Below are 23,643 nucleotides of genomic sequence, written 5' to 3' on the forward strand. Positions count from 1 at the left end.
ACTGTCTGGAAGAGAGAACATGCTTGCCTTTTAAAGTGTAGGCATTGGACTTTAAGTATCTCTACAAGAAATCTGCAGACATGATCTCCTCAGTGGTTCCTGGATTAGTTCAGGTCTCAGCCAGCTGCTTAATTAGTCAGTTCTGCTATGTATGGCTGCCCTCTATTGGATGGTAGACTTCTGCAGTCCCTGTTTGGAAAGTGCACAGAATTTTGTTGCATTTTCACCTTGCTTGAACTTTTGTAGTTTAACCAATATCTATTTAACACCTAATCTTCACACTCTTAGGTAGTGCCATCACACCTAAAGAACAGGTTTCACAAGCCTGCAAAGGGATTCTGTTTATACTTTGTTAGAATTTATCTTCTATCCTAAGAATTGTAATGAATACAACTATGACCATATGTTATTTCTTTTTAGCCAGTATTTTCAAGATTCGAAATTAACTCAGAACAATCTTTCAGTGGAAGTGAATGTATACGTCATTAACTTTTCAAATGGACATTTCAATAATTATGTCAAAATGTGACTGTCTTTTTTTTTTTTTTTTTGGCTGCATTGCGTCTTTGTTGCTGCACGCGGCTTTTTCTAGTTGCGGCAAACCGGGGCTACTCTTGATTGCAGTGCGTGGGCTTCTCATTGTGGTGGCTTCTCTTGTTATGGAGCACGGTCTCTAGGCGCGCGGGCTCAGTAGTTGTGGCTCGCAGGCTCTAGAGCGCAGGCTCAGTAGTTGTGGCACACGGGCTTAGTTGCTCCGCGGCACGTGGGATCTTCCCAGACCAGGGCTCAAACCCGTGTCCCCTGAATTGTCAGGTGGATTCTTAACCACTGCGCCACCAGGGAAGTCCCAGTATGACTGTCTTGAATCTGAGTTCCTTACTCTTAAAGAAGTCAACTTTTCCCAAAGTATTAAGCTATCAATGTTATAATTGGAATTATCAGACTTAGTTATGTGCTATGTTATCTTGCCTGATTTTCAAATTAAAATAGACTTTTTATCTTTAGTTATATCACTTATAATTAAATCTAAAGTAAAGTGTATGACCAGTTTTCATGCAAAAAATATATTTTAAGTGTCTGAATACAAAATGCTTCCTTGTTCCTATATTAAAAAGTAAAGAGAACTAGTTTGAAGAATAAATTTTTATCAGATTACTATAAAATACATTTTCTCTCTCTCTCCCTCTCTCTCTTCAAACAATTCCTTTGTAAGTGAGATTATATAATAAAGATGATGAACCAACTGTAAAATTACAACTACTACCACATAAACATGATATCATCACCCTTCTTGGTGTTGGAGGCCACTGGGTAACAACAGAAGAAAACCTGCAGGTATTATCAGAAACAATAAAGCATTACTGATACACCAAAAGGATGCAATTAACAAAGAATAATGCCTAAGTCTTTTAGCAAGGTGTGGCTAAATTTGTATAAATTCTGAATTATATCCTATTTTTAAAGAAATGTAGCTTTTTTTTTTTTTAACTTTAGCTGTTGGCCAAATGTTGAAATATAGTGCTTAGCAGAGGAGTTCATTTATCTTTTATTTAGTGGTTTTGAAGTAGTGACTTATGAATTTTTTAATAGTGTTTCAAATAAGATTTTTTTTCCTTAGTAACATTCTTGTTGACATATACTTAACAAAATATTTCTATATAAAATTATGACAATGTCCTAATTATTCAAATTATAATTTACTATATGTGTGTGTGTGTGTGTATATATATACACACATTGTCTTCCGAAGTTACATTTCTCAACAAAACTCAATTCAAGTATTTTTATCATGGTTGATATGCAAATACCGTAATTCTCATGTACCAATCTTCACCAATTTTCCAACTTCCTCATGAAGGTGACTGGTGAGTAGCAACGAGAAATATCTCTCTCTCACATACACACACCCCCGCACACATATACCTACTACCGCTTCATCACCTCTAGATTGGCCTTGCATTTGACCTTGCTGTTTCATCATTTTGGACAATGCATTCGAAAAGAAAACGGTATAGTATACATATTATTATTAAAGTTTGTGTGTGCTGATTATTTGTGATTTGGGTATTATTTAATTTGTGTAAAAGCTTTTCTGGCTGAAGATACCAATCATTCTTCTGCTATTAAACTCACAGCAACTGATTATTCTTTGTGCATTCTATCCAAGTTGGATCCTCCAGATAGCCACTGCCTTTTCCTCAAGGGAGCGACGGTGGCTTTCCTTAATGATGAAGTTTGGAATTTGTCAAATGTACAACAGGGAAAGTATCTTTATATCCTTTTTTTCTACTGACTTGAGTTTCTGGCTTGAAATTTACCTTGTATTCTCGTCATTAAGTTCTTTAGTACTGATAATAATAATTAATAATAATAGCAGCTAACTTACATTGAACATGCCAAACAGTGTTCCCAGTGCTTTATAGGTATTAATTTATTTAAATATTAAAACAGCCCTGTGAAAGTTAAGTACTGTATTATCCCTATGTCACAGGTAAAGAAACTGAAGGATAGAAAGGTTAGTTCATGCCTAAGGATGTAGCTAGCAAGTGGCAGGACAGGAATCACACCCAGGCAGTCTTGCTTGTTTCTGAATGAGAAACTATAGGATACATGGAAGAGTTTGCTTCGTTTTTAACCTGGCATTATGGAAATTACAGATCACCTTGACAGGCTGCATCTTTACTCCTACGGTGGTGCCATTATGTTAAACATTTTGATAATGCCTGATAATCTTAGTTATCAAAATTAAGAGTTTGTGGGGTGTTTTTTTTGTTTTATGGGTTTTTTTTTTTTTGGCCGCGCGGCTTGTGGGATCTTGGTTCCCCGACCAGGGATTGAACCCGCCTCCCCTGCATTGGAAGGGCAGAGTCTTAACCACTGGACCACCAGGGAAGTCCCATGTGGGGTGTTTTTAAGGATATCAATACTAGGAAATCTTCATCAAATGAAGATGGGTTTGATTTTTTTAAATGGAAGTGATTCAGTAACAAATCTAGTGAATGAAATCGATCATTCCATTTTGGTAAAAGTAATGAAAAGTTTTCTTGAGAATATGAGAGCAGTTCCAAAAGAAAGGTCCAAACCTCTTTAGAGCAGGGTCAACTTAAGAATAAACGTTTTATTTCTAAGACGCCTGTTTTAAAGGCAGCTGTACTTGGTAAAAACTTTAATACATTGAATAAAAAAATAAGTTCTCATTACTTAATAGAGTATAATTGTGCGTGAAGAAAGAGACTTGCACAACCGTATGTTTGTCTCACTGAATATCATTCTTTAGTTTTATTAAATGTGCATTGTTACATATGCGTGACGTGTACAAGGGCCAGCCTCCTCTAAGAGCAATGGCAGACTTAATACAGAGCTTTCAAATAGTTGAATAATATTTAATTAGTATACTGCATATGTTGAGTTTTAAAGAGTACATTTCCAAACCAGAACGTCCCCTTAATGTGGTGAATGTATGTGTTTAATGTATTTCTGATTAAATATTTTCATATTAAATTTGGAAAATAAACTTAATTTTTAACTTCCTAAAAGAATTCTTTAAATTTCAACTTTAAATAATGACACATTCAATAACATGGTAATTATCAAGAATACCATGGGATGTTAATGACAGAGACCATGTATTAAAAGTAACATAAGTTAGTATGTTTTGAGTCTTTCATGTCAGAAGGTAGGCTGGCTGCTCTGCCTGTGTTACTTAATAACTTAAGTCTCTCAACTGCTCCCCTTTCTCCCCACCGTGAGATTTTAACCTATTTGACAAATCCATGGACCATACTGAAACGTGACATGTTCATATGAAATGTTAAATTTTCAAAAATCAGAAATATATGTTTTATATTTATATACTTACACATACTGCTGGCAATTTCATTAACAGAAGCAGAAAGAGAATTTGTAGTACGTGAAAAGTGAATCGGTATTCTTTAGGTCCTTTTAAAGTAGCTTATGTTCATATTTTCTAATTTACATTTTCTAAAGTCCTGAATCAGACTTCAGTCCTCAGTTGTGCACACCCCCCTCAGTTGCATCACACATGAGCCAGCTGCTGCTTGTGATTTAACGTAGCAATCTCCTTCCAATTGTGTGATTATATGCCATAAATAATTCTCCTGTACTAGCAGTTATATAGACTCTCAGTTCTAATATTATAATTTCAAGTAAATGACTAGAGTTTTAAATTTTACCCTGCTTTTTAATTCTCTTAGTGGCATATATTACACACACAGAGTATTAACTTTCCCGCATACGTATTTATCAGCTGGTTTAATAAATAAATGTGCACCCAAAGTAAGAGATATAAGTGCTAAAATTGTTTTTAACTAAAGATAACATAAGTGGTGCTAAAATGAAACCCTGACCCCATTCTGTTACCATCCATTTGGGATAACACTAGTCATTACTTAGGACAGGCATTAGGCTTCTTTCATCTCTTGTACTTAGAAGTTTAGGCTCTATTATGTCACCACCTCTCTCAAATCAGTTCCCCCATTTTCCTGTTTTAGAGGTAAACATGACAGCTTACAGAATTTCTATTAAAAAAAAAAAATAGGTGACCTGCCTAGTATCTTCTGCTTATCAAATGGTTTTATTTACTCCTCTCTCCTTTACGTTGCCACCTTAACAGTCTTTCCAGCTACGTATCTTAAAAGATGTGATGGAGAAGCTATCAACTGGTGTTTTTAGGTATGCTAAATGACCAAATCATTGTTCTTGTTTATTTTTCTATTCTCCAGGAGATAAAATGGGCATTCCCATTTTTGTTTCAGCTTTCTCAGTACACCTCTTGCCTCCATATTTTATTATTTTGCTTAGATAAATAGCTGCTCCTTAGTATTTCTCGAAGCGTATACACACCAGTATGCATTCCCTAAGAGAGAAGTGGTTCGTTAGTTTTCCTTACTCCATTCCATACTGTACCTCACCCTTTGCTTATCCTCATCACCCTTCCCAAAGCAACTTGAAATAACCTACAGGTTGACAAGAAGTACAATTTTTTTTTCAGCTGGATCTGTTTATCAAAAAAGAGAGAATGGATAAAATAGGTATTTTTCCCCATTCAAAATTTAACCGGTTTCAACAGTGGAAATATTAATGGACAAATTTGATTTAAAGTAATAGAGTTGAACTATAGCAACTGTCAACTGCCATGCTATGTACTCTACCCATCTTTAACTAGACATTTCTAATAGTTTCATTCTTCCTCAGACCTCAGTTGGATGAACCCATTCCACTATACGAGGCAAAAGTTACCATGGAAGTTGTTCAGAAAAATCAAGGAAGAAAGAAGCAAGTTGTTCAATTTTAATTTTGTTCTTTCTCAGACCTCAGTTGGATGAACCTTTTCCAGTATTGAAGCCAGAGTTTCCTTGCAAATTGCTCAGAAAAGTCAAGGAAGATAAAAGCAAGTTTTTATGTTTTTCAGTACGTTTTCCTGCTGAGACACGATGCTCAGAGTTATCTGAAGTATTTGAAAAGTCTGAAGTATCTGAAAAGTATTTGGAAACATTGTACAGACGGGTCAAGACAATTCTAAAATTTAACATCTAAAGGGAATATTCTGAAAGCCTTTAAAATTATTGTTCCTATATATTTGCCTCTTACAAAATTCTTTACATGAAGAAAACTGCTTTCAGCAGAAGCCACGCTACTCTGATAAAGCTGTTGGAGTCTTTTGCTATGTCAAAATAACATTATTTTGTATCAACTCCATTCTCAACACCTTCCTTCTTTAACATCCTTTGCTGTCGTAATTTAATACTTTGAATATATTTTCAAGTCTCAAAGGACCTAGCCCATTGAAAGCTAAATTTTTTTTCAAATATTCATTCACTCCAGGGTTTCCTCAGGATCGAAAGGGAGCATCACGGTAACTCGTCCGTGACCGCTGCAGTGTTTGCGTGGAAGGCTGCAGTGGCGATGCTTGGGAAGCGGGGCGGGAGACTGCGCTTGCGTAGCCGGCGTGCTGATTTCCTGTCGGGGCTCTCTGTTTCGGGGGGAGGAGGAGGAGGCCCAGGCCCCTCTCTCCAGCTCTGGACGTCGCCGCTGCGCTCTGGAAGCTTATCGAAGGGGCAGCTCAACTGTGACGTTTCGTTTCCATCCTGGCGCCGTGCCTGGGGCTCATCACACCCTGCTGCGGATTTGAACAGCGCTCATCTATCCCGGTGCGCAGGACCGCGTGCTTCCCAGCCACCTAGCACCCGGCGACCCGGCTACAGCCAAAGACCCAACCAGAGCGCCAAGGCGGCGTCCGGCGAGGCGCGGGACCCTCGCGCCCCCTTGGTCTCGGAGGAACACAGCCGGGGGCGGAGCCTCGCGGGCGCCGTACGGCACACGCGCCGCGAGACGCCGTGGGGGCGGGGCCACGTCGGGGGCGGGGCCGCGGCGCGCGGGAAGCGCTTGCGGGGCTGCGGGCCGGGTCCTCGGCCTCCGCGGCTCGTGATGGCTCTGTCGGTGCCCGGCTACTCGCCCAGTTTCAAAAGGCCGCCAGAGACATTGCGGCTCCGACGGAAAAGGGGCCGGAGCCTTGGGGCCGCCTCCCCGACCGAGGAGCGGCCCGAGCCGGCGACCCGCCGCGCCGCCCTGACGGCCGGGCTGCCCCTCCGCCCTTTCCCGGCAGTGGGCAGAGGTGGCGGCGGCGGCGGCGGCCCGACCGCGTCCCGAAGGAACCCCTTCGCCCGCCTGGACAACCGGCCGCGGGCCGCCGCCGAGCCTCCCAACGGGCCGTCCCGCGGCCAGCAGGAGGCGCCGGGCCCGGTGAGTGTCTTCGTGCCTGGGAGCCGATGGGTTCTCGTAGTTCGTGGGTCGATTCGTCTGTGAAGTAGGGATGGCGGGTTCTCGCGTTCCAGGAGCGAAATGGGCGCGAAGCTGAAGCCGCCCGCGGCCTCAGGGGGCCTTGAGCCTTGGGGGTGGCTGCCCTGCGAGGTCGGGGCGGCGTGAAGTGCGCTCCGCGAGCTGCCGCGGGACTTGCGGGGCCGGCCCGTCCTGAGGAGTGGACCCCGCGGCCCCGCCCGGCGCGCGGCGGGGGAGTTTGGGCTGCAGCCGTCTGGTGGGGGGTTGGAGATCAGTGGGAAGAGAGCGCCGAGTAATCCTGGCACTACTCCCGGAAGGCCACCGTTTGATGGGAAGGTTACAGGACCCTCTTTCCTGCGTGATTCAGTGCCTGCCTTCTCACGCGCTCAAAATTGTTCTGGGGTTGGGGGAATGTTGAGGATTGATGGGGTCAGAATTTACTAATATTTGTCTTACCCCGCAACCTTTTGGATCTTTTGAACTGAGATTATTGGTTACTGAGTTCTTAGTTGCGCAAATCACCTGCCCTTTTCCCGGTCCATTTTGATAGTAAAGTTCAGGCACAAAACTGAAGTGAAATACTGTTATACTGATTTGCGCTCACGTGAATTCCTGCACTTGCTGAGAAACTTGTATGCCAGGTGAAGCTCTACATGTTTAAAGCGAACTCCAGCATCATTTATAATTTAAAAGGACCATTTTTTAACCTCAGTTTTTAGATTCTAATCAAGAAAATGATTTGCTATGGGAAGAGAAGATTCCTGAAAGAACAGCCATTACTGAATTACCCCAGGTAACACTTTTTAAATGTCATTAGAGTGTATATTCTTATAACATAAGTGTATACTTCTCAGAAGTGTTTTACTTGGGAAATAGTTTCACAGAGAGCCCTGAGTGATCATCTCTACCAGGGTTGAAAAGGTGCCAGGCATCAGCCTTGGTAAAGGACTTTGTATGTTGTGGTAATGTTTATAATGGCACCAGTGCTAAAGTAGGCGTAGATGTGGGTTTTATTTCTGCCCCCAACAGTTTTCACGCTCTTCTGTAGGTAGTGACAACTCCAGCTCATCGCTCAGAGCCGACGCCTCCAGGCTCAGCTGCTTTTTGAACTTAATCCTTCACTGCAAATCCCCAAATTAGTTCCACAGGCTGTTGGTTTATCACTGAACCTCCCTGCCACCACCACCACACACAGAAACGCTCCTTGATTCCATTCCTCAGCTGCTGCTTTCGTGATAGTTTAACAAATGCATAGATTGTCCTAATGGGAGCAGGCTAGAAGAGTTCCCAAGACCCAGTCTCCCTTCCTTGCAAATAAATGGCCTTCGGGTCTCTTGGAAATAGTTCCCCCTTCCTTGTTATTTTTTAATAATGTCATCTAGAAGAATCATTGTAACGTGGAGAATACTGATTTGACAGCAAAACGGTTTGGGAGGAATTTTTGAGGTCGGCAATTGCTTCTTAAATATGGCCTCTAAGAACGCAACCTAAGTTACCTGCAAGAGCAACTTAGACCTGGTTCCAGAGTTTTAGAGGCTTAAAAAGTGCTTTTTAAAAAATACTTGGAAGATTTCTGCTTTGATAGCAGTATCAGTAGTAGATGTTTTTAAATCATGATCGTGAAAATAGTACGTCTCTTGTAACTAAACTATATAGACCTATAATAAACTAAAAAGTGAAACCTTTCCTTCCACCAGCCTCAACAACAAATTCCCACTTTCCAGAGATAACATCACTGTTAACGGTTTAGTGTGGCTCTTTCCAGACTCTTTCACAGTGTGTAGTATATTTTCAGTGTTATTTATTGTACCATTCATAACATTTTGAAATTTCAGTGGTCATGAGTATGTTAGTTGATGAATTCTACAGATTGAAGGGTTTTTTCCTTGGTACTCTACTAATTTTTGTGTTCTTTGTTTTCTGAAAGACTCCTCATGTATCATTCTCCGAATCTGATATTCCATCCTCAGAGAGTACTGAGTTACCTGTGGACTGGAGTATTAAAACTCGACTCCTTTTCGCCTCTTCTCAACCCTTTACCTGGGCAGATCATTTGAAAGCACAGGAAGAGGCTCAAGGTGTCATCCAGCATTGTAGGGCAACAGAAGTTACTTTGCCTCAAAGTATACAGGTAATTCTGTAAGAAAATAGCTATGCTTAAAAGTAACAAATTAAGTGTAAAATGTACTTCTCTGCAAAATATCAGAGACATTTCCTTTCATTAAGTTTTTCTTTTGACATTTAAAGACACAGAGACTTGGGAAATTTTTTATTTCCCAAATGCTGCTTTCATACTGTTTTTTAAATCAGATACAGTAACTGCCTGTTAAATTTATAGACCTGTCCTGAGAATTAGTCACTGCTGCAGGCAGGAAGTGTTTGAACTACGCTATCCTTTTCTAAGGCCTTTTGAGAAAGAAAATATCAGGAAATGAAAAGCAATTGAGGAGTAGGATTGCAAAGACAGATTGGTTATTTTACTGGTTTTCTCACATAATGTATACTGTATTTTTTAAATGCACTAATTCTTACCACCTGGGTGATGGTCTGTTGTAAATTTAGGAGAGTTGATGAGTGCTAGAAAGGTTTTAGAGAAATGTAATTGCATTACTTTCAAGCAGCTCATCAACTCAAACCAGGTTAAAAGAGATTACCTGAAAGAGGCCTTGGTACATCTTTTCTGATAAATAGATACAGATGATTTGTGATTGGGATGATCGGTTTTTATTGGCTACTTTTGAAACAGTGCTATGAGGGGAGGGGGTTGAATATAGTGTTACACACACACACACACACACCACCCCCCTGCCCTGGTGATAAAGAGTGACAGTCACTGTTCTCAAGGATGGTAGACCCAGACGAATGTTCCCATCTACATCTAAGCGTCCCTGCTGGTATGTGGTTTAACAGACTGCAATGGCTGGCAAGGAAGGTTTTCCCAAACAATAATAAACTACATTTTAGCCCCTGTTAACAGTTATTAACACTTTCTTACAGGAAGCAGTAAAGATCCTGAGAATGAGTGTTTGGTATATTCAGTGTCTTTTTAATTAAATTCTGTATTTCTACTGGGGCAAGAACTGTCCAATATCATCTTTGTATTTTAGGATCCCAAACTCTCCACTGAGCTCCGTTGTGCCTTCCAGCAGAGCCTTATCTATTGGCTCCACCCTGCCTTGTCTTGGCTACCATTGTTCCCTCGTATTGGAGCTGACAGAAAAATGGCTGGAAAGACAAACCCTTGGTCAAATGATGAAACCCTGCAACACATTTTAATGAGTGACTGGTAAGATTAGTAAAAATTTGTGCTACCCATTTTAGCCGTATTTTCTCCTTATTTTATTTATGATGTGGAGATGAGCAGTAGTAGATGGATTTCTATGTCCTTCTGAATTATTTTATTTAAACTGTAATAACTAACATTTAAATTGTTTACTTTTGGGGAATTCCCTGGCGGTCCAGTGGTTAGGACTTGGCGCTTTCACTGCTGCAGCCCAGGTTCAATCCTGGTCAGGGAACTAAGATCCCACCTGCTGCGTGGTGCAGCCAAAAAGAAAAAAAATTTTAATTGTTTACTTTTTTAGCTCTTATTCACTCTTTTTTAAAAATTTTTATTTATTTATTTTTTTGGCCACACTGCACGACTTGTGGGATCTTAGTTCCCTGACCAAAGGGATCGAACCCGTGCTCCCTGCAGTGGAAGCGCGGAGTACTAACCACCAGACGGGGAGGGAATTCCCAGCTCTTATTCACTCTTTACGTAGTTGTGGAATATATACATAAGTGTTTGATAAATATATAGAGACCTAATTCTTTAACGTTATTATACTTTTTGCCAATGGCTGCTTCCCTTCTCATCAGTAGAAGCTGCTTATTAAAAGTCAGCAACCAGGGATTCCCTGGTAGCGCAGTGGTTAAGAATCCGCCTGCCAATGCAGGGGACACGGGTTCGAGCCCTGGTCTGGGACGATCCCACATGCCGCAGAGCAACTAAGCCGGTGGTCCGCAACTACTGAAGCCTGCGCGCCTAGAGCCCCCGTGGTCCGCAACAAGAGAAGCCACCGCAATGAGAAGCCTGCACACCGCAACAAAGAGTAGCCCCCGCTTGCTGCAACCAGAGAAAAGCCCGTGCGCAGCAACGAAGACCCAACGCAGCCAAAAATAAATAAATAAAGTAAAGTAAATTTATTAAAAAAAAAAAGTGAGCAACCAGTTATCAATTAAGTTTTGTTTAAAGAAAAAATGGCTAGTGTTTAAATGGTAAACACTATTCGTTAAAGTATTTAGAAGTCATCAGTGAGTCCTGTGACCAATTTCAGTCCTTTAAAAAGCCAAGTTCTATGTCATGGCAAAAATTCAGACCATTATCTGTAATATTTGTGTTTTGAATCAGGTGAGTATCAAGTTAAATTATGCAAAAAAAATTTTAGATGTTGAGTTAGTTTTAATAATGCCTAAAGAAAAATGTTTTTCTTCATAGGTCTGTGAGCTTTACTTCTCTGTATAATCTGCTGAAGACAAAACTTTGCCCCTATTTCTACGTTTGTACCTATCAGTTTACTGTCCTGTTCCGTGCAGCGGGATTAGCAGGAGATGATGTAGTCACGGCTCTCATCTCTCCAACAACTAGAGGTATAAGAGAAGCTATGAAAAACGAAGGTAAAACTATAGGTTTAAAGTGAGAATACCACACTATATAGTAAACACTCCTTAAAAGCTAAAATTTGAACTGTCTTTTAGCAGTTGAATTGTCTTCTACCAGTTTTATCTAATTGTTTTAAGAATTATTTTATTTCTTTTTTGATTTTTTTCCAGCGTTTAATTAAGCTGTCCATTGTACATAGCTTTAAGTTGTGTTCCCTTCTCTGATCTCTAAACATATATCAAGCTGGAAAGTCCCAATCTGAATATACTCCTATAGAAATTCTTTTATAATACAAATTATCTACCCCCTTTTAATAACATGATCTTTAAAGAGGGTCAACTCATTAGTGGATCATGAAATCTATTTAGTGGACTCATTCAGCACCTTATAAAAAAATGAAATAGAGTAGTATATACTTGATGAAAGAGTACCACATGTAGTGAGACTATTATGTATTGTCCTGAACCATTTGTTTCAAGGAGATATGTGTGTTGTGAGCTGCCATCAAGAAAGCATGAAAAGTACTGCTTTAATACATCAGGAGTAAAAACTCATTTTCATATATACTCTCTACAAGTCGGGCACGCCTGTTTAATTCCTTCAGATTATATTAAAGAAAACATAGTTACATTTTTCTTTTCTCACGTAGGTATTGAATTTTCTTTGCCTTTAATAAAAGAAAGTGGCCATGAGAAGAGGAAAGCGTCTGGAACAAGCTTGGGACATGGGGAGTATGTGATTAAAATAACCTTTTACATCATCTCGTGAATTATGGATTCAGTGTAGAGGAAACAGCTTTAGGAAATGGGAACCCTGACTAACTATAGCAATTTCCTAGGGAGCAAGCAGTCAGCGATGAGGATGAAGAAGAAAGTTTTTCCTGGCTGGAAGAGATGGGTGTGCAAGATAAAATTAAAAAACCAGATGTACTTTCTATCAAGCTGTATCCTTTCAGTTGCTGTTAACTAGAATTTATTTTCATTGAATTAAGTTAGTGAGCAATGTAATTATTTTTATTTTTTGGCCGTGCCACACAGCATGCGGTATCTTAGTTCCCCGACCAGTTGCCCCCTGCAGTGGAAGCGCAGATTCCTAACCACTGGACTGCCGGGGAATTCCCTTGAGCAATGTAATATTGACTGACAGTTTTATTTAACTATAATCTTAAACTATCTTTAAGATATTAAAACTGATACTCCATCATGACATTAAAAAACCCCTAAGTACCAAAAAGCCATGAACAATTATTAAACTTTTTTAAGTGAAAATATTCTATTTTTGTTAAGTTTGTGGGGGGACTGGAACATATTTTTGACTAGAGAAGAAATCAGTTGTTAGGTATCAATTTCTAGCTAATTCAGATGGTCAAAAAGAAATCATTTTGATCATTCAGATGCCTTATAACTGCAGTGAAGAGGATTAGCAAGAGCATTTCCAGTTTGGAGTGGGGGAAGAGGGTTCCAGGTGATTCAGGATTAAGATAACTGCTGTTCCTTTTGGTATGGGATTTGCATTTGCAGTTTCCTTGATTGTCACGTTCAGGCGTAAAGAGATACATGAAGTACAAATGGATCACAGACCCGAGTCTGTTGTGTTGGTGAAGGGGACAAATACCTTTACATTGCTAAATTTTTTGATCAACTGTAAGAGTTTAATTGCTACCTCAGGTCCCCAGGCAGGACTTCCACCAACCCTCTTATCACCTATAGCTTTCCGAGGTGCCACAATGCAAATGCTTAAGGTAATAAAAAGAAAAAAAAATTCTACACTAATCCTCATAACCTACCTTTTAAAGACATACTTTTCCTTTTTTGATAGGATAAATTCTTGGTATTTTTACATGGTGCATATTTTTTTTCTTTCCTCCCAGTAAAAAAATTCCTTGATATAAAGTTATTATCAAAGGAATTATATGAAAAGTTATATTTGAATTATTGCCATAAGGAAAAGTTGCTTTCTTAAAGTTTGTCTTTCATAACCAGTGAAAGAACAGAGCCAAGAATGTTCTGTTAAATTATAGGTGGTCTCAAACACTGGATCATGGATAAGTGAAAAGAATAAGTATATATCCATATTGTTGAAGAATTACACATGTAATTTTCGTGTTACATATGCTGAATGTAATAGCAACAGAATCTAATTTTTATTTTCCTAATATTATGCATTGAAAGTGCATTAATCGGAAAGGATACCATATTAAAAAGTTACATTCTCTAGAACTAATATTTAAATTGACAGCCTCATAATTTGGAGGAGAGGATGCTGGAAACAGAATTACTGAACATTTTTTACTCATGTAACATTCTTTTGATGTCTTATGAACTACTTTTATTCCTTAACTGTTAAAGAGGGGAATACCCAAATGAGAAGTTATTGATCACATTTTTAGCTAGGGACAAAAGCTTGAGAGATGGTGACCATAATTTTCTTTGAATTTTTTTTGAAGGCGCGAAGTGTAAACGTGAAGACACAAGCTCCTTCTGGATACAGAGATCAATTTAGTTTGGAGATTACAGGTCCTATCATGCCTCATTCTCTACATTCCGTGACTATGCTACTCAGATCTTCACAGAGTGGGTCATTTTCTGCAGGACTGTATACACATGAGCCAACTGCTGTATTTAATATCTGCCCACCAAAGGATAAAGTACTGGATAAGGTAAGTAGACAGCTGGTAAACAGATTTAGTTGCAGTTTTCTCAGACTAGATGGATGGAGGAAGTCATTTATGATGAACCAAACTGGTGTTTCAAGTTATTAAACTGTACTGCTTCATATTATCAAGTACAATTACTAAGAGGGAAGGGATAATGACTATAAAGTTTGTGTGTGTGTGAGGTAAATTTTATGAATTCAGGCTGTTGTATTCAACACTGACTAAAGAACTTGCCAAACAAAAGGCAAGTTGTTTTCATTGTCCTCTCAGATCCAGCACCTAATAGTGCCTGCTTGCTTACTCTGGGGGCGGGGGTAAATAAATAATTATGGGTGTTTATTTAGCCGCATAGGCCTCTTTTTTTTCTATAGAACTTTTTCTTAGATTCGGGGAGGGATGAGCTGCTTGTTTCATGTGATCCAGCAGTTTCTAGATGTGTCCACACTTGCTTTAAAACTGAAGTAGTTGCTTTACAACGTATCTGCCTTTAATTTTGGACATAACAGCTTTTTACTTAGAGGTAATGAGACCTTTGAAACTATTTTTATCCGTTTGCCAGACTTATAAAAATAACCAAAATTATTATTTTTGGATGCTGTCATTATGCAAAAATTCTTAGGATGAGCTTCTATTGATAATGATTAACGATGAATTTGCCCTTACTGAATAAGGCATCTATTTGTCAAAGAGCCCATGGTAATTTTAAAAACTCATCAGTGTTCAAGGACTCTGACAATGCTTTTTACTGACTTGCATACAAATTTCCACAGGAGGCTGTTCATGAGGAGCTTGCCAACTGTGGATTGCACCCTAAAACTCTGGACCACCTTAGTCGAACACCGATACTGGGGAAATCATCTTTACGGCATGTGGAAATGAGTGACTACATTTATAATTGGAGATCCTGAACACCAAAGTAAGCCTAAAAGGAATCTTTGAGGAAAAAAGCCTTCTAGCAAGGAAATTCAAGATTCTTATATCTTTGGCTTTAAAGTTCACTTTGGAAATTTAAAGGAATATAGCTTTAAAAATACTCAAATGTTTACAAACATTAACCTTTTACAGTACTTTTATTACATGCACTAAGCAGTAAATAGGATTAAGGTTTCAAAATCAACATTTGTTTTTACTCTTTTGATTAGATATTCAGATATGAAGATAAACTTTTTAAAAACTTCAAAAACCTTGAATGAAAATTCTAGATCCATTAACCTAATTATAAATTGCGTAGAAAACTGAGTGTTTCCTTGCAAATGGAAATTGAGGCTTAGTATCAATTATCTCATGCCATTGAGAGCATCAGGACAAAACTATCTTTAACAATTTCCTTAGGATTGTTATTAGCAAGTTCTAGTTTTATAAAGGTAGAAAACAAATGTAGACAATATCTACTGAGTTGACTGTTGACGCTTCCACCTTAGTTGTTTTCCTGTTTACAATTCCTCTATTCTCAAAATACATATTACTTGTTTTAATGCATGTTAACTCAGATAAGGGTATTTTGTATTCCATATAGAATAGGGTTAAGAGTTGTAAAGTATGCTCAGCTGTCATGACAAAGTAGTATTTAATATGTTCTTGTAGGTATTTTGTGTATGTGCGTGTATATATATAATTCAAATTTTCTTAAATAAAAGTGCTTAGAAATCCAAAGCATTGGGTAAAGAAGTAATAGTAGTGAAGAAGTATGTGTTCACTTTGTAATCCAGAAAATAAAACACCACATTTATTCCAGAGAAGTTTATATTTGGGCCTTAAGCTTTTGAAAATAAAGTTTAGAGACATAGCATATGAATACCACTGTAATACACATGAAATATTCTATCAGACCCTAAAAATTAACATAAACTTAAACTTTCTCATAGTCAACAAAATAGTGGCTGGGTGCCGATTTTATTAGATAAGTTGGTTACAGCATTTTAATTATCATTTTACGTCTATCTAGGTGTAGCTGAAGTTCAAAATGCACATCAAAGTAAAACTATATCACAACTCAATGCCATACTAAATGTACTTGGCCTCTGCAGTAAAATTCTAGTCAGACTTCTTTTTAACTCCCTTCTCATTCATGGCCCAAGTGGCTTTTGACAGAAACACAGGACTTAGTGCTGATCATCACACAACATACCACTTCCTTTTTTTTATAACCTCTACAAAATTTAAAGGGGATACGGTGGCGTTAGCCCTGTGGAACAGATCTTGCTTGATTACCTCAATAACACTGGCCCAGTATCTGTCCAGCAGAACCCACTGTGAACTAGTACAAGGTGCACAGCCCTTCACTGATTACAGGCAAGTGTTACAGCAGCCTAGCCATAAGTAAGGGGAGTTGACATCATAGTACAAAATACAGTATAAAAGCGTTATTTAACATTCCACACTGAAGATTACGGATGCCTTCAAACAATCGTTTGGATGTTAGCCACTTAAACAAATACATCACTAAGGTAAACAATATAAACATACCAAAACCCTGTATGGTTAAATACAATTTCCATGGTACAAAAATCAAAGCCTGGAGATGTTTGTACAGATTGCTTTTTACACAATGTCTTAAATTGCCAAATATTTACAACATTAAAGAGGAAATACATTTTGATGCAGAGTAAAATTATCTGAAATGATTAATATAAAACCTCAATCTATCTACGTGAGGCACTCCTGAAGCAAGTGGCATTAGCCATGAGGTCCTTTGGTACAAGGCCCATTGCTTGAAGAACCACAGTAGCTGCTGTGGCTTTAGCATGCTTCTTATTAGGGCTGGCAAAGCTGGGCTGGTAAGCGCTTCCATTTATCAATACCTATTCAAGAAAAACATACAATTGGGCTGGTAAGGGCTTCCATTTCTCAATACCTATTCAAGAAAAACATACAATAAGAACAGCATCAAACTTTAATATCTATTAGCTTTGTAATTTTTTCACTAAATGCTAGAAAGATAATTTACAAAAATATAAAACCCATACCATGTAAGTCAAATAAATCTCAACCCGAAAAGAAGCAAATCATTTGGGAAAAGGGACTGCAAATTAAGAGCAGGTCTCCAAATTGAAGCGTGGGGGGGGGGGGGGGAGCGCGGGGCTGGGGGCGCGGCGGGAGGGAAGCCTGATAAAAACAATTAGTTCCCCACATTCCACTAGAAAAGGTCAACAAATTGTTCACCAGATTTTGCCCACATCTTTCCCGCCAACATTTAGAAAATAATAGGATATTAACAGGTCATATTAAAGCATATACACATATACACACTCCCAACCCACAAACAATACATTAATCCTGTGATCATATAATGCTTATCCGTCACCCTCTAACATCAAGTCATCAAATTAACAAATGTATACAATTAATGCAGAAATTCATATTTACCCTAAAGAGAAAATGTTTGCGATGATCAGGGCCACTATCATGGACCAAGAGAAATTCAGGTGGTTGCCACCTTCTCTTATTACAGATTTCCATCAAGGCAGACACAGGATGTTTGCCTGCAGAGAAAAAAATAACCAGTTATAATTATCTCCACATCTGAGGCAAAAAATTTGAATTCAAGGGGAGGGTGGAACAAAAAGAAATTCAAAACTGTACTCTCACCTGACAGATCTTTCATTGCAGCAGAGAAGTTTCCAGACCTCTTTTGTGCTCTTTCTCCTACTGCAACAAGACCTTAAAAAAAACCAATGATCACTAAATAAATTTCAAAGCATTTAAAATTACAATATGGCGAAACAACTACTCCCTCTATAGGAAACTGAACCTCAATCCAGGCCCTCAAATAGAAGTCAACACCCACCCACTACCCTTGATCTCGACTCCTATTTTGTTGTTTCAATATGTAAATCTATACACTGTCTTCATTTATCTTAGTATTGGAAATTGTACAAAATTAAAATTTTCAGAAAAGTTAATACTCTTTGCAAATGATTTCTAAAGGTTTCTCATCCCTTGAAAAATGATGCTCAGTTTAATAAGTATGTTCCCCAGAAGTCGAGGATTTTAGGCCAAAACAAAGTGAAAAAGTGAGAAAGGCTCTCTCGTGGATAAATGGGTCCGTTTCTTTTTCCAGCAAACAAGCCCTTTCTGACTTCAAACGTGAGATGTACTCAAAAGACCATCAGCCTCAGCCTCACTTTCTAAAAGGGCTTTAGCTATATTACTAACTAAAATCAAAGCTTTCCATTTATCCCAGGGGAATTTTTCAACCAGTTCTTTGCCAATTCTGCCACTGTGCGTTCCCAAAGCCAGGCCACACCGCACAGTTCCAAAGGGACTATTCCCTGGAAGTATGCAATGCGCCCACAGATGCTGTCTTCTCATAAACCGCCTTTTATGACACACACAATCTATTCAACTTGTATAAGCAGTAATGTCAATGTGACAAGAAGTACAATGTCTTTTCCTAATTTAAAGTTTGCATTAATGCTGCATTATGGGATGATTGTGTTATTTCTAGCCTATTTCCGAGTATCACTATTACAATAAATTCCAATTTGGAATTAAACGGCAACATATTATTCTCGGTAGATGACAATGTAGAAATTCTGATGCAAAACATTTTTAAAAATACATAATTTGGTCAGAGCTAGTTGGTTTCCAAATTCATTAGGACAATAATTTAACTGCATTAACTTCAACTTAACTTTCTGATTACAAAAATAAGGAAAATAAATTAGTTTTAAATTTTCTAGTGTTTAAAAATCAGGTTTAAACAAGCTATTGAAATCACATTTAGCTGGCAGCCCCATGTGATTCTACAATGGACATTATTCCAAGGGAAGAAATGCAATGAAAAGAGGTAACACTGCTGTCAGCAGTTGTTCTACTCTCCAGCCCCAACCCAACAGAACTCAATTACTGAGCTTGAAAAAAGTGATATGCAAAAGGGGTTTAGAAAGTGAAGACTAAACAGAACTCTCTAATAGGAAATGAGGAGAATATGTGGGATAAACATCGTTGAAAGAAAAAATAAATCCTAGAAACAAAAACAAGCACATGTTCCCTGTCAACAGAAAACAAAATGGAAATTCTATCTAAATATGAAATCTAATTAAAAACGTAATCATATATCGCACAAAGGTTGTTTGTTGCCTTTTACGCTCAAATTAGTGTCTCCATCTATATATAAAGCTTCTGAAAATGGGTTAAACATTTTTTTCCCTAACAAAAACCTATATATACTGTAAGAAGTGCCTCCAGTTCAGGACCACTGACATCAGAAGAATTTATGATAGTAATGAAATCCTAAATGTTAAAGAAGGTATAATAAACTTTCTAAAAAAACTTACCTTTTCGATCTGTCTTAAAATCAACTAGGATAGGTTCCTTATTTCCTTCTTTGTTTTTTCCTAATCCTTCTCCTTCTTTCCAGCCCATTTTTCTCATCAAAACGGCTCCCATTCCTCCAGTTACTGGGGCTGCTCTTAAGAACTGATCCTATCCAAAGAAAGAAAGGTAAAATATCCCCATTTTATAGTTAGAATTTGACTACAAACTCAGTGTAACTTTTTAAAGAAAGAAATCTTATTTTACTTCTAGATCTGTTATAGTTACAGCAATTAAATGCTTCTATACTTATATACATACTGTAGTGTGTATGTTCTAATTATTTTCACATAAACATAACAGTATTTTGAAAGTCAAATAAGTCAAATGGCAGTTTTAGAACAGTGGCCCTTGTGCCCCCCTCCAAAAAAAAAATTAGAACACTCCTGTTTTCGTCCACTATTTAGGTTCACTGGTATCTCTTCTTAGCTTGCAAAATAAAAAGAAGGCAATGTTAAAACAGTCAATAATATTAATTGTCCCAGGTGTACCTAGTTAATGAATAAAGCCTAGAAATCATTTAGAAATAGTTTGGACACTGAAGAAGCATACTGTTATCATCCAAAGTTTTTTCCCCCCATTCTACCATAAATCAAGTATAAATATTTTACTTAGAAAATCCCTATGAAGCAGAAAGATAACACATAAAATACCCTGTAATTATACCAAACTGAATTTTGAATTCTTTTAAAACCTAACTTGATGTTAAAAAGACTTTTAAAAAACTCCTTAAACGTTTACATACCTAGGCCTCGGTAGCAGCAGTGTTGTGAATAGTAGGGCTGGCACTGACCGGGGCAAGAAGACAGCTACAAGGATTTGGCCCTGAAACAAGTTTCCATACAGAGGGGTGAAAGTTCACAGGTTATTCTGTGAACAGTCATCTCTCTTGTATCCAACCCACTGAACCATAATTTCCATCAAAGCAGCAAACCACTTAATGTCATAAGATGCACAACTATATACATTAGCATGGTCAACAGTTATTTTCACGTGTTAAGAACTACGTGATGCCTCTTTTTAAAGGGCATCCATGTATATGTAACAAACCACTGAATTCTACTGTTGATCTTTATGGCCATTTTAAAAAAATTTATAACATACATCTCCAAATCATGTTTTATTTCCCCTTGTTATTAAACATTCTAGATTTACATTCTCTAGCAAATGTAAGCAAAAGTCATTAACTTATCAACAGAGGCAGTCAAAAATTTTGGTAGCTCTAGAAATAGTATACATTAGTCACCTCCTCTACTGATAAGTTAATAGTGAATTTTTAAATCTTCGTTTTACACAATAGTAAAACTGTGTACTGTTATTTTTTCCCAGCTTTTTAATTATCTGCTGGGGAGAAAACATGCCAATGAAGTGTGACTAGACATTAAGTTCAACACGGTACTCTGATGGAAGGAGGCAGCTGTGGAGGTAAAAACATACCCCTGGTTCAGTTCCTTACTTGGTGCAGGCCATGCAGTGTTGGTGGACAGAGAAAAGTTAGCTGATGCTTGGATACCAACTGCCTTGTTGCTACACACCTAAAATTACTTTTACTTACTTCCAGGTTCATCCGCCCCTCTTTTCCAGGAAACACTCCTAAAAAAAAGGGCAACTGTGCAGAGTATAATACAAATCCCCAATAACGCAGGTTTCCAATTTTGTTTCCATTCTCTAATATCTTAAAATCTTTACACCAGTGTGTATACAGTTCAACAAAAAGCTAATTAATGAGACTACAAAAGTAAACAATATTCATCAGGTCATGTCCAAATCATTTCATTCCAGAAAATAAAGCTTCTTTCAAATCAATAACCATTTAAATTTTTTTTTTTACTACTAATAAACTCTCATACTTTTTCATCTAAGAATACACTGCAGCAAAGTAAAAAAGAATATGGAGAATGTTGGCATTCCATGTAGTCCTTAACATTAAAAGAGGGTGCTGGCCTACAGCAAGGCAAGAAAACACCAAATGAACATTTTGAAAAAGTTTTCTAAATAAAACAAGGAGACAGTTTGTGATATTTGACAGTGAAGATGAATGTTAAATTTCTAGCTGCCTAATGACTTTTTCCATGCTTTTGCTCATTTTTATAAATAAAATGTTCCTGGCCTTAACTGATATTAGCAGCATATATTGTTCAGTAACATATGAATGGAAGTTTTCCTGAAAGCACTGCTTTCTTCTATAATTATTTAAAACTTTGGTCTGATGAATGAACACATCTTTCTCTTGTGATAACTTATCAAAAATGATTTATGTCTATATTTTAAATGATGTAAATTATTTAAAATCTGCCAACTGTCTACAAGACTGGAAACCAAAAAAAATTAAGGGAAAGTTTACAGGGAACCAATTTAATCATTTGGTAAGTTATGTTAAAGTGATGATGTTTAGAAGTCTGTAGCATTATGTATGGATCAGAACTTCACTGTACAAATGAAGACCAACTTTGCAATGGAATCACATTCTGAAGTTTCTACCTAGTAATGTACATGACTATTTAATTATTATGTGCTAAACACCCACATAAACTTCAAGTCTAACTTTCTGAAATATGGAGTACTCAGCTTCAACATTAAATAGTATTAAAGAACTAAAATTGTTAAAGAAATAGATGTACATTTATAATTATTCCCAATGAGATGAAAGCCATTTTTCAAGCACATGAATCACTTTCATATCTTAAATACTGTAATATAATTAGTCCAAAACTAATTCAAGCTTAAAAATATTTTGCTAGATTTTCATCTTTTTTCCATCAACCCCTAGTAAACTAGGTAAGTTGTAATTTTTTTAACCAACCTGATTGTGTACTCACTATATAGATACTGGTGCAACTATTCCCCCCTCCCCCAAAAAGGGGGGCAGGCAAAGTAAGGATATGCTTTACATTAATTTGTTAATAAGAAGATCACCAGAGATAATGCTATCAAAACTGAAAAAAAAGTTATTAAAAGGTCCAAAGCAACAAAAAATATGACTTTTCAGAAATTCAGCTCACTCATTGGCACTCACAGCAGTTTTCTATAGGTACCCATCCCATTACTGATCACCACCCTGCGAGGCAGGAAGAAGGCACTTGGAGACTGAAATTCCAAGTAATTACTTGCCACAGTCACAAAAGGAGTCAGGAGTACAGCAGGATAAAGAAACCTTCCCAATCCATTAGCCCACACAGCCTCCCAGTTTCAGCACTGCTATGCTGCCAATACTCCTGAAACAAATTTCCCCATCACCCATCCAACCAAGCCACTCCCTTCACCAGAATACATTTCTTCAGAAAGCCCTCTGTAACCACCTAAGACTCCCCCAACAACGAGGCAGCCGTAGGTGGAGTTCACACGTCTCACTGCAGGAGGAATCTGAAACCAGGAGCACCTACATCTTCACAGCACGAGGCGTCCGTCCTCTCCCTTGAATTTAGGTCTTACATATCCTGTTTTTTCATGAGATCAGCGGTTCTCAAATTGAACCTGTGGATCACCAGAGGCCACCAGGGCCTAAATGGTGGTCCACAGATAGTATTCGCCATCCCCATCCCACCCGATTCCCCACCCTTCAGCACTGCCCACCCAACACTTCAGCCATCCTCCCCCAGCTTTCCAGACCCCTGGCAAGATCACCACATGCAGCACTAACACTGGGGCCTCCCAACCACTTGCTGTAACGAACAGCTGACAACCACGGGGGCCTGGGGCTGGAGCTCACAACAGGAATGAGGACTAGGGGCCAAGGGAGCTTACAGGAGGGCGCAGGCACTAAGGAAGAGGGAAAGAAGGGCACAGGAATAGAGGAACGGAAAATCAGGTGGCAGAGGCTCTTGGGGGCAGTGCACCAAAAATAAACCTGTAATAAAGTATCCCATGATGAGAAAAAATCTGAGAACCACTGCTTTGAAATCATTAGATTGGTTGTCCAACAGGAACTGTGGAATATTCTGAACAGCACCTGAGATACACTGTTAGCATTCAAAACACAGTTTAACAAACCACCCCCACAAAACCCAGGAGCAGCAGGATATAAATTAAGTGGCTCTTGAGCCATATTTATACATTAGCCATTGTCTCATGAATCGATCCATCTTCAGTGTCCATCCTGGAGTATATACACACAGCAAATTTACTCATGAAACTGGTTAGATTCACTGGCCTCTTTCTGCACTTTTAATAAAACATTTTCTTAAAAATTTTAACTTCGTACGTGGACACTTTTGTATGTGCATATGTT

General features: G+C 38.3%; 3 protein-coding genes across 17 annotated transcripts in view; 2 read left to right on the plus strand and 1 right to left on the minus strand.

Annotated features, from left to right (window-relative positions):
* CRYZL1 (crystallin zeta like 1) overlaps positions 1-5,714 on the plus strand; it is a 33,004-nt gene extending 27,290 nt beyond the window's left edge. For 5 of the 11 annotated variants that reach the window (XM_082395099.1, XM_082395093.1, XM_082395094.1 and 2 more), the window contains 4 exons: positions 1,214-1,335; positions 2,168-2,273; positions 4,647-4,692; positions 5,215-5,714. In XM_082395099.1, the coding sequence (XP_082251225.1) occupies positions 1,214-1,335; positions 2,168-2,273; positions 4,647-4,692; positions 5,215-5,314 (374 nt within the window). In that variant the 3' untranslated portion in view covers positions 5,315-5,714. Of the gene's footprint in view, positions 1-420; positions 1,191-1,213; positions 1,336-2,167; positions 2,274-4,632; positions 4,693-5,214 lie in introns of those variants that run through there. The other 6 variants (XM_082395096.1, XM_082395097.1, XM_082395095.1 and 3 more) reach the window with 6 other exon arrangements.
* A 209-nt stretch (positions 5,715-5,923) lies between these two features.
* DONSON (DNA replication fork stabilization factor DONSON) lies at positions 5,924-23,643 on the plus strand. 3 transcript variants are annotated; one of them, XM_082395052.1, is made up of 11 exons: positions 5,924-6,762; positions 7,511-7,591; positions 8,726-8,929; positions 9,906-10,084; positions 11,279-11,457; positions 12,093-12,174; positions 12,282-12,386; positions 12,986-13,184; positions 13,890-14,102; positions 14,870-15,015; positions 20,745-23,643. In XM_082395052.1, the coding sequence occupies exons 1-10, from the start codon at positions 5,926-5,928 to the stop codon at positions 15,005-15,007; spliced, it is 2,217 nt and encodes a 738-aa protein (XP_082251178.1). In that variant the 5' UTR covers positions 5,924-5,925; the 3' UTR covers positions 15,008-15,015; positions 20,745-23,643. The 3 variants fall into 3 exon arrangements, with proteins under 3 accessions (XP_082251178.1, XP_082251177.1, XP_082251179.1); XM_082395051.1 differs by lacking the exon at positions 20,745-23,643 and having other exon boundaries at positions 14,870-15,283; XM_082395053.1 differs by lacking the exon at positions 20,745-23,643 and having other exon boundaries at positions 11,279-11,430; positions 14,870-15,283.
* The window catches only part of SON (SON DNA and RNA binding protein), a 31,009-nt gene continuing 23,190 nt past the window's right edge, over positions 15,825-23,643 (minus strand). Inside the window, exons 9-12 of one of the 3 annotated variants that reach the window (XM_082395015.1) lie at positions 19,379-19,526; positions 17,688-17,759; positions 17,466-17,581; positions 15,825-16,900 (exon numbers count right to left, since the gene is read on the minus strand). In XM_082395015.1, the coding sequence (XP_082251141.1) occupies positions 16,742-16,900; positions 17,466-17,581; positions 17,688-17,759; positions 19,379-19,526 (495 nt within the window). In that variant the 3' untranslated portion in view covers positions 15,825-16,741. Of the gene's footprint in view, positions 16,954-17,465; positions 17,582-17,687; positions 17,760-19,378; positions 19,527-20,160; positions 20,241-23,643 lie in introns of those variants that run through there. The other 2 variants (XM_082395016.1, XM_082395017.1) reach the window with 2 other exon arrangements.

Source organism: Balaenoptera borealis (genome assembly GCF_965194805.1).
Source record: "Balaenoptera borealis genome assembly, chromosome: 5".
In the NCBI taxonomy this organism is placed as follows: Eukaryota; Metazoa; Chordata; class Mammalia; order Artiodactyla; family Balaenopteridae; genus Balaenoptera; species Balaenoptera borealis.

Coding starts and splice junctions, on each gene's coding strand:
- DONSON (XM_082395052.1), top strand. CDS start 5,926: ATGCTTGGGAAGCGGGGCGGGAGACTGCGCTTGCGTAGCCGGCGTGCT. Junction 11,458..12,092: donor AGAAGCTATGAAAAACGAAG/GTAAAACTATAG, acceptor TTTCTCACGTAG/GTATTGAATTTTCTTTGCCT. Junction 13,185..13,889: donor CCACAATGCAAATGCTTAAG/GTAATAAAAAGA, acceptor TTTTTTTTGAAG/GCGCGAAGTGTAAACGTGAA.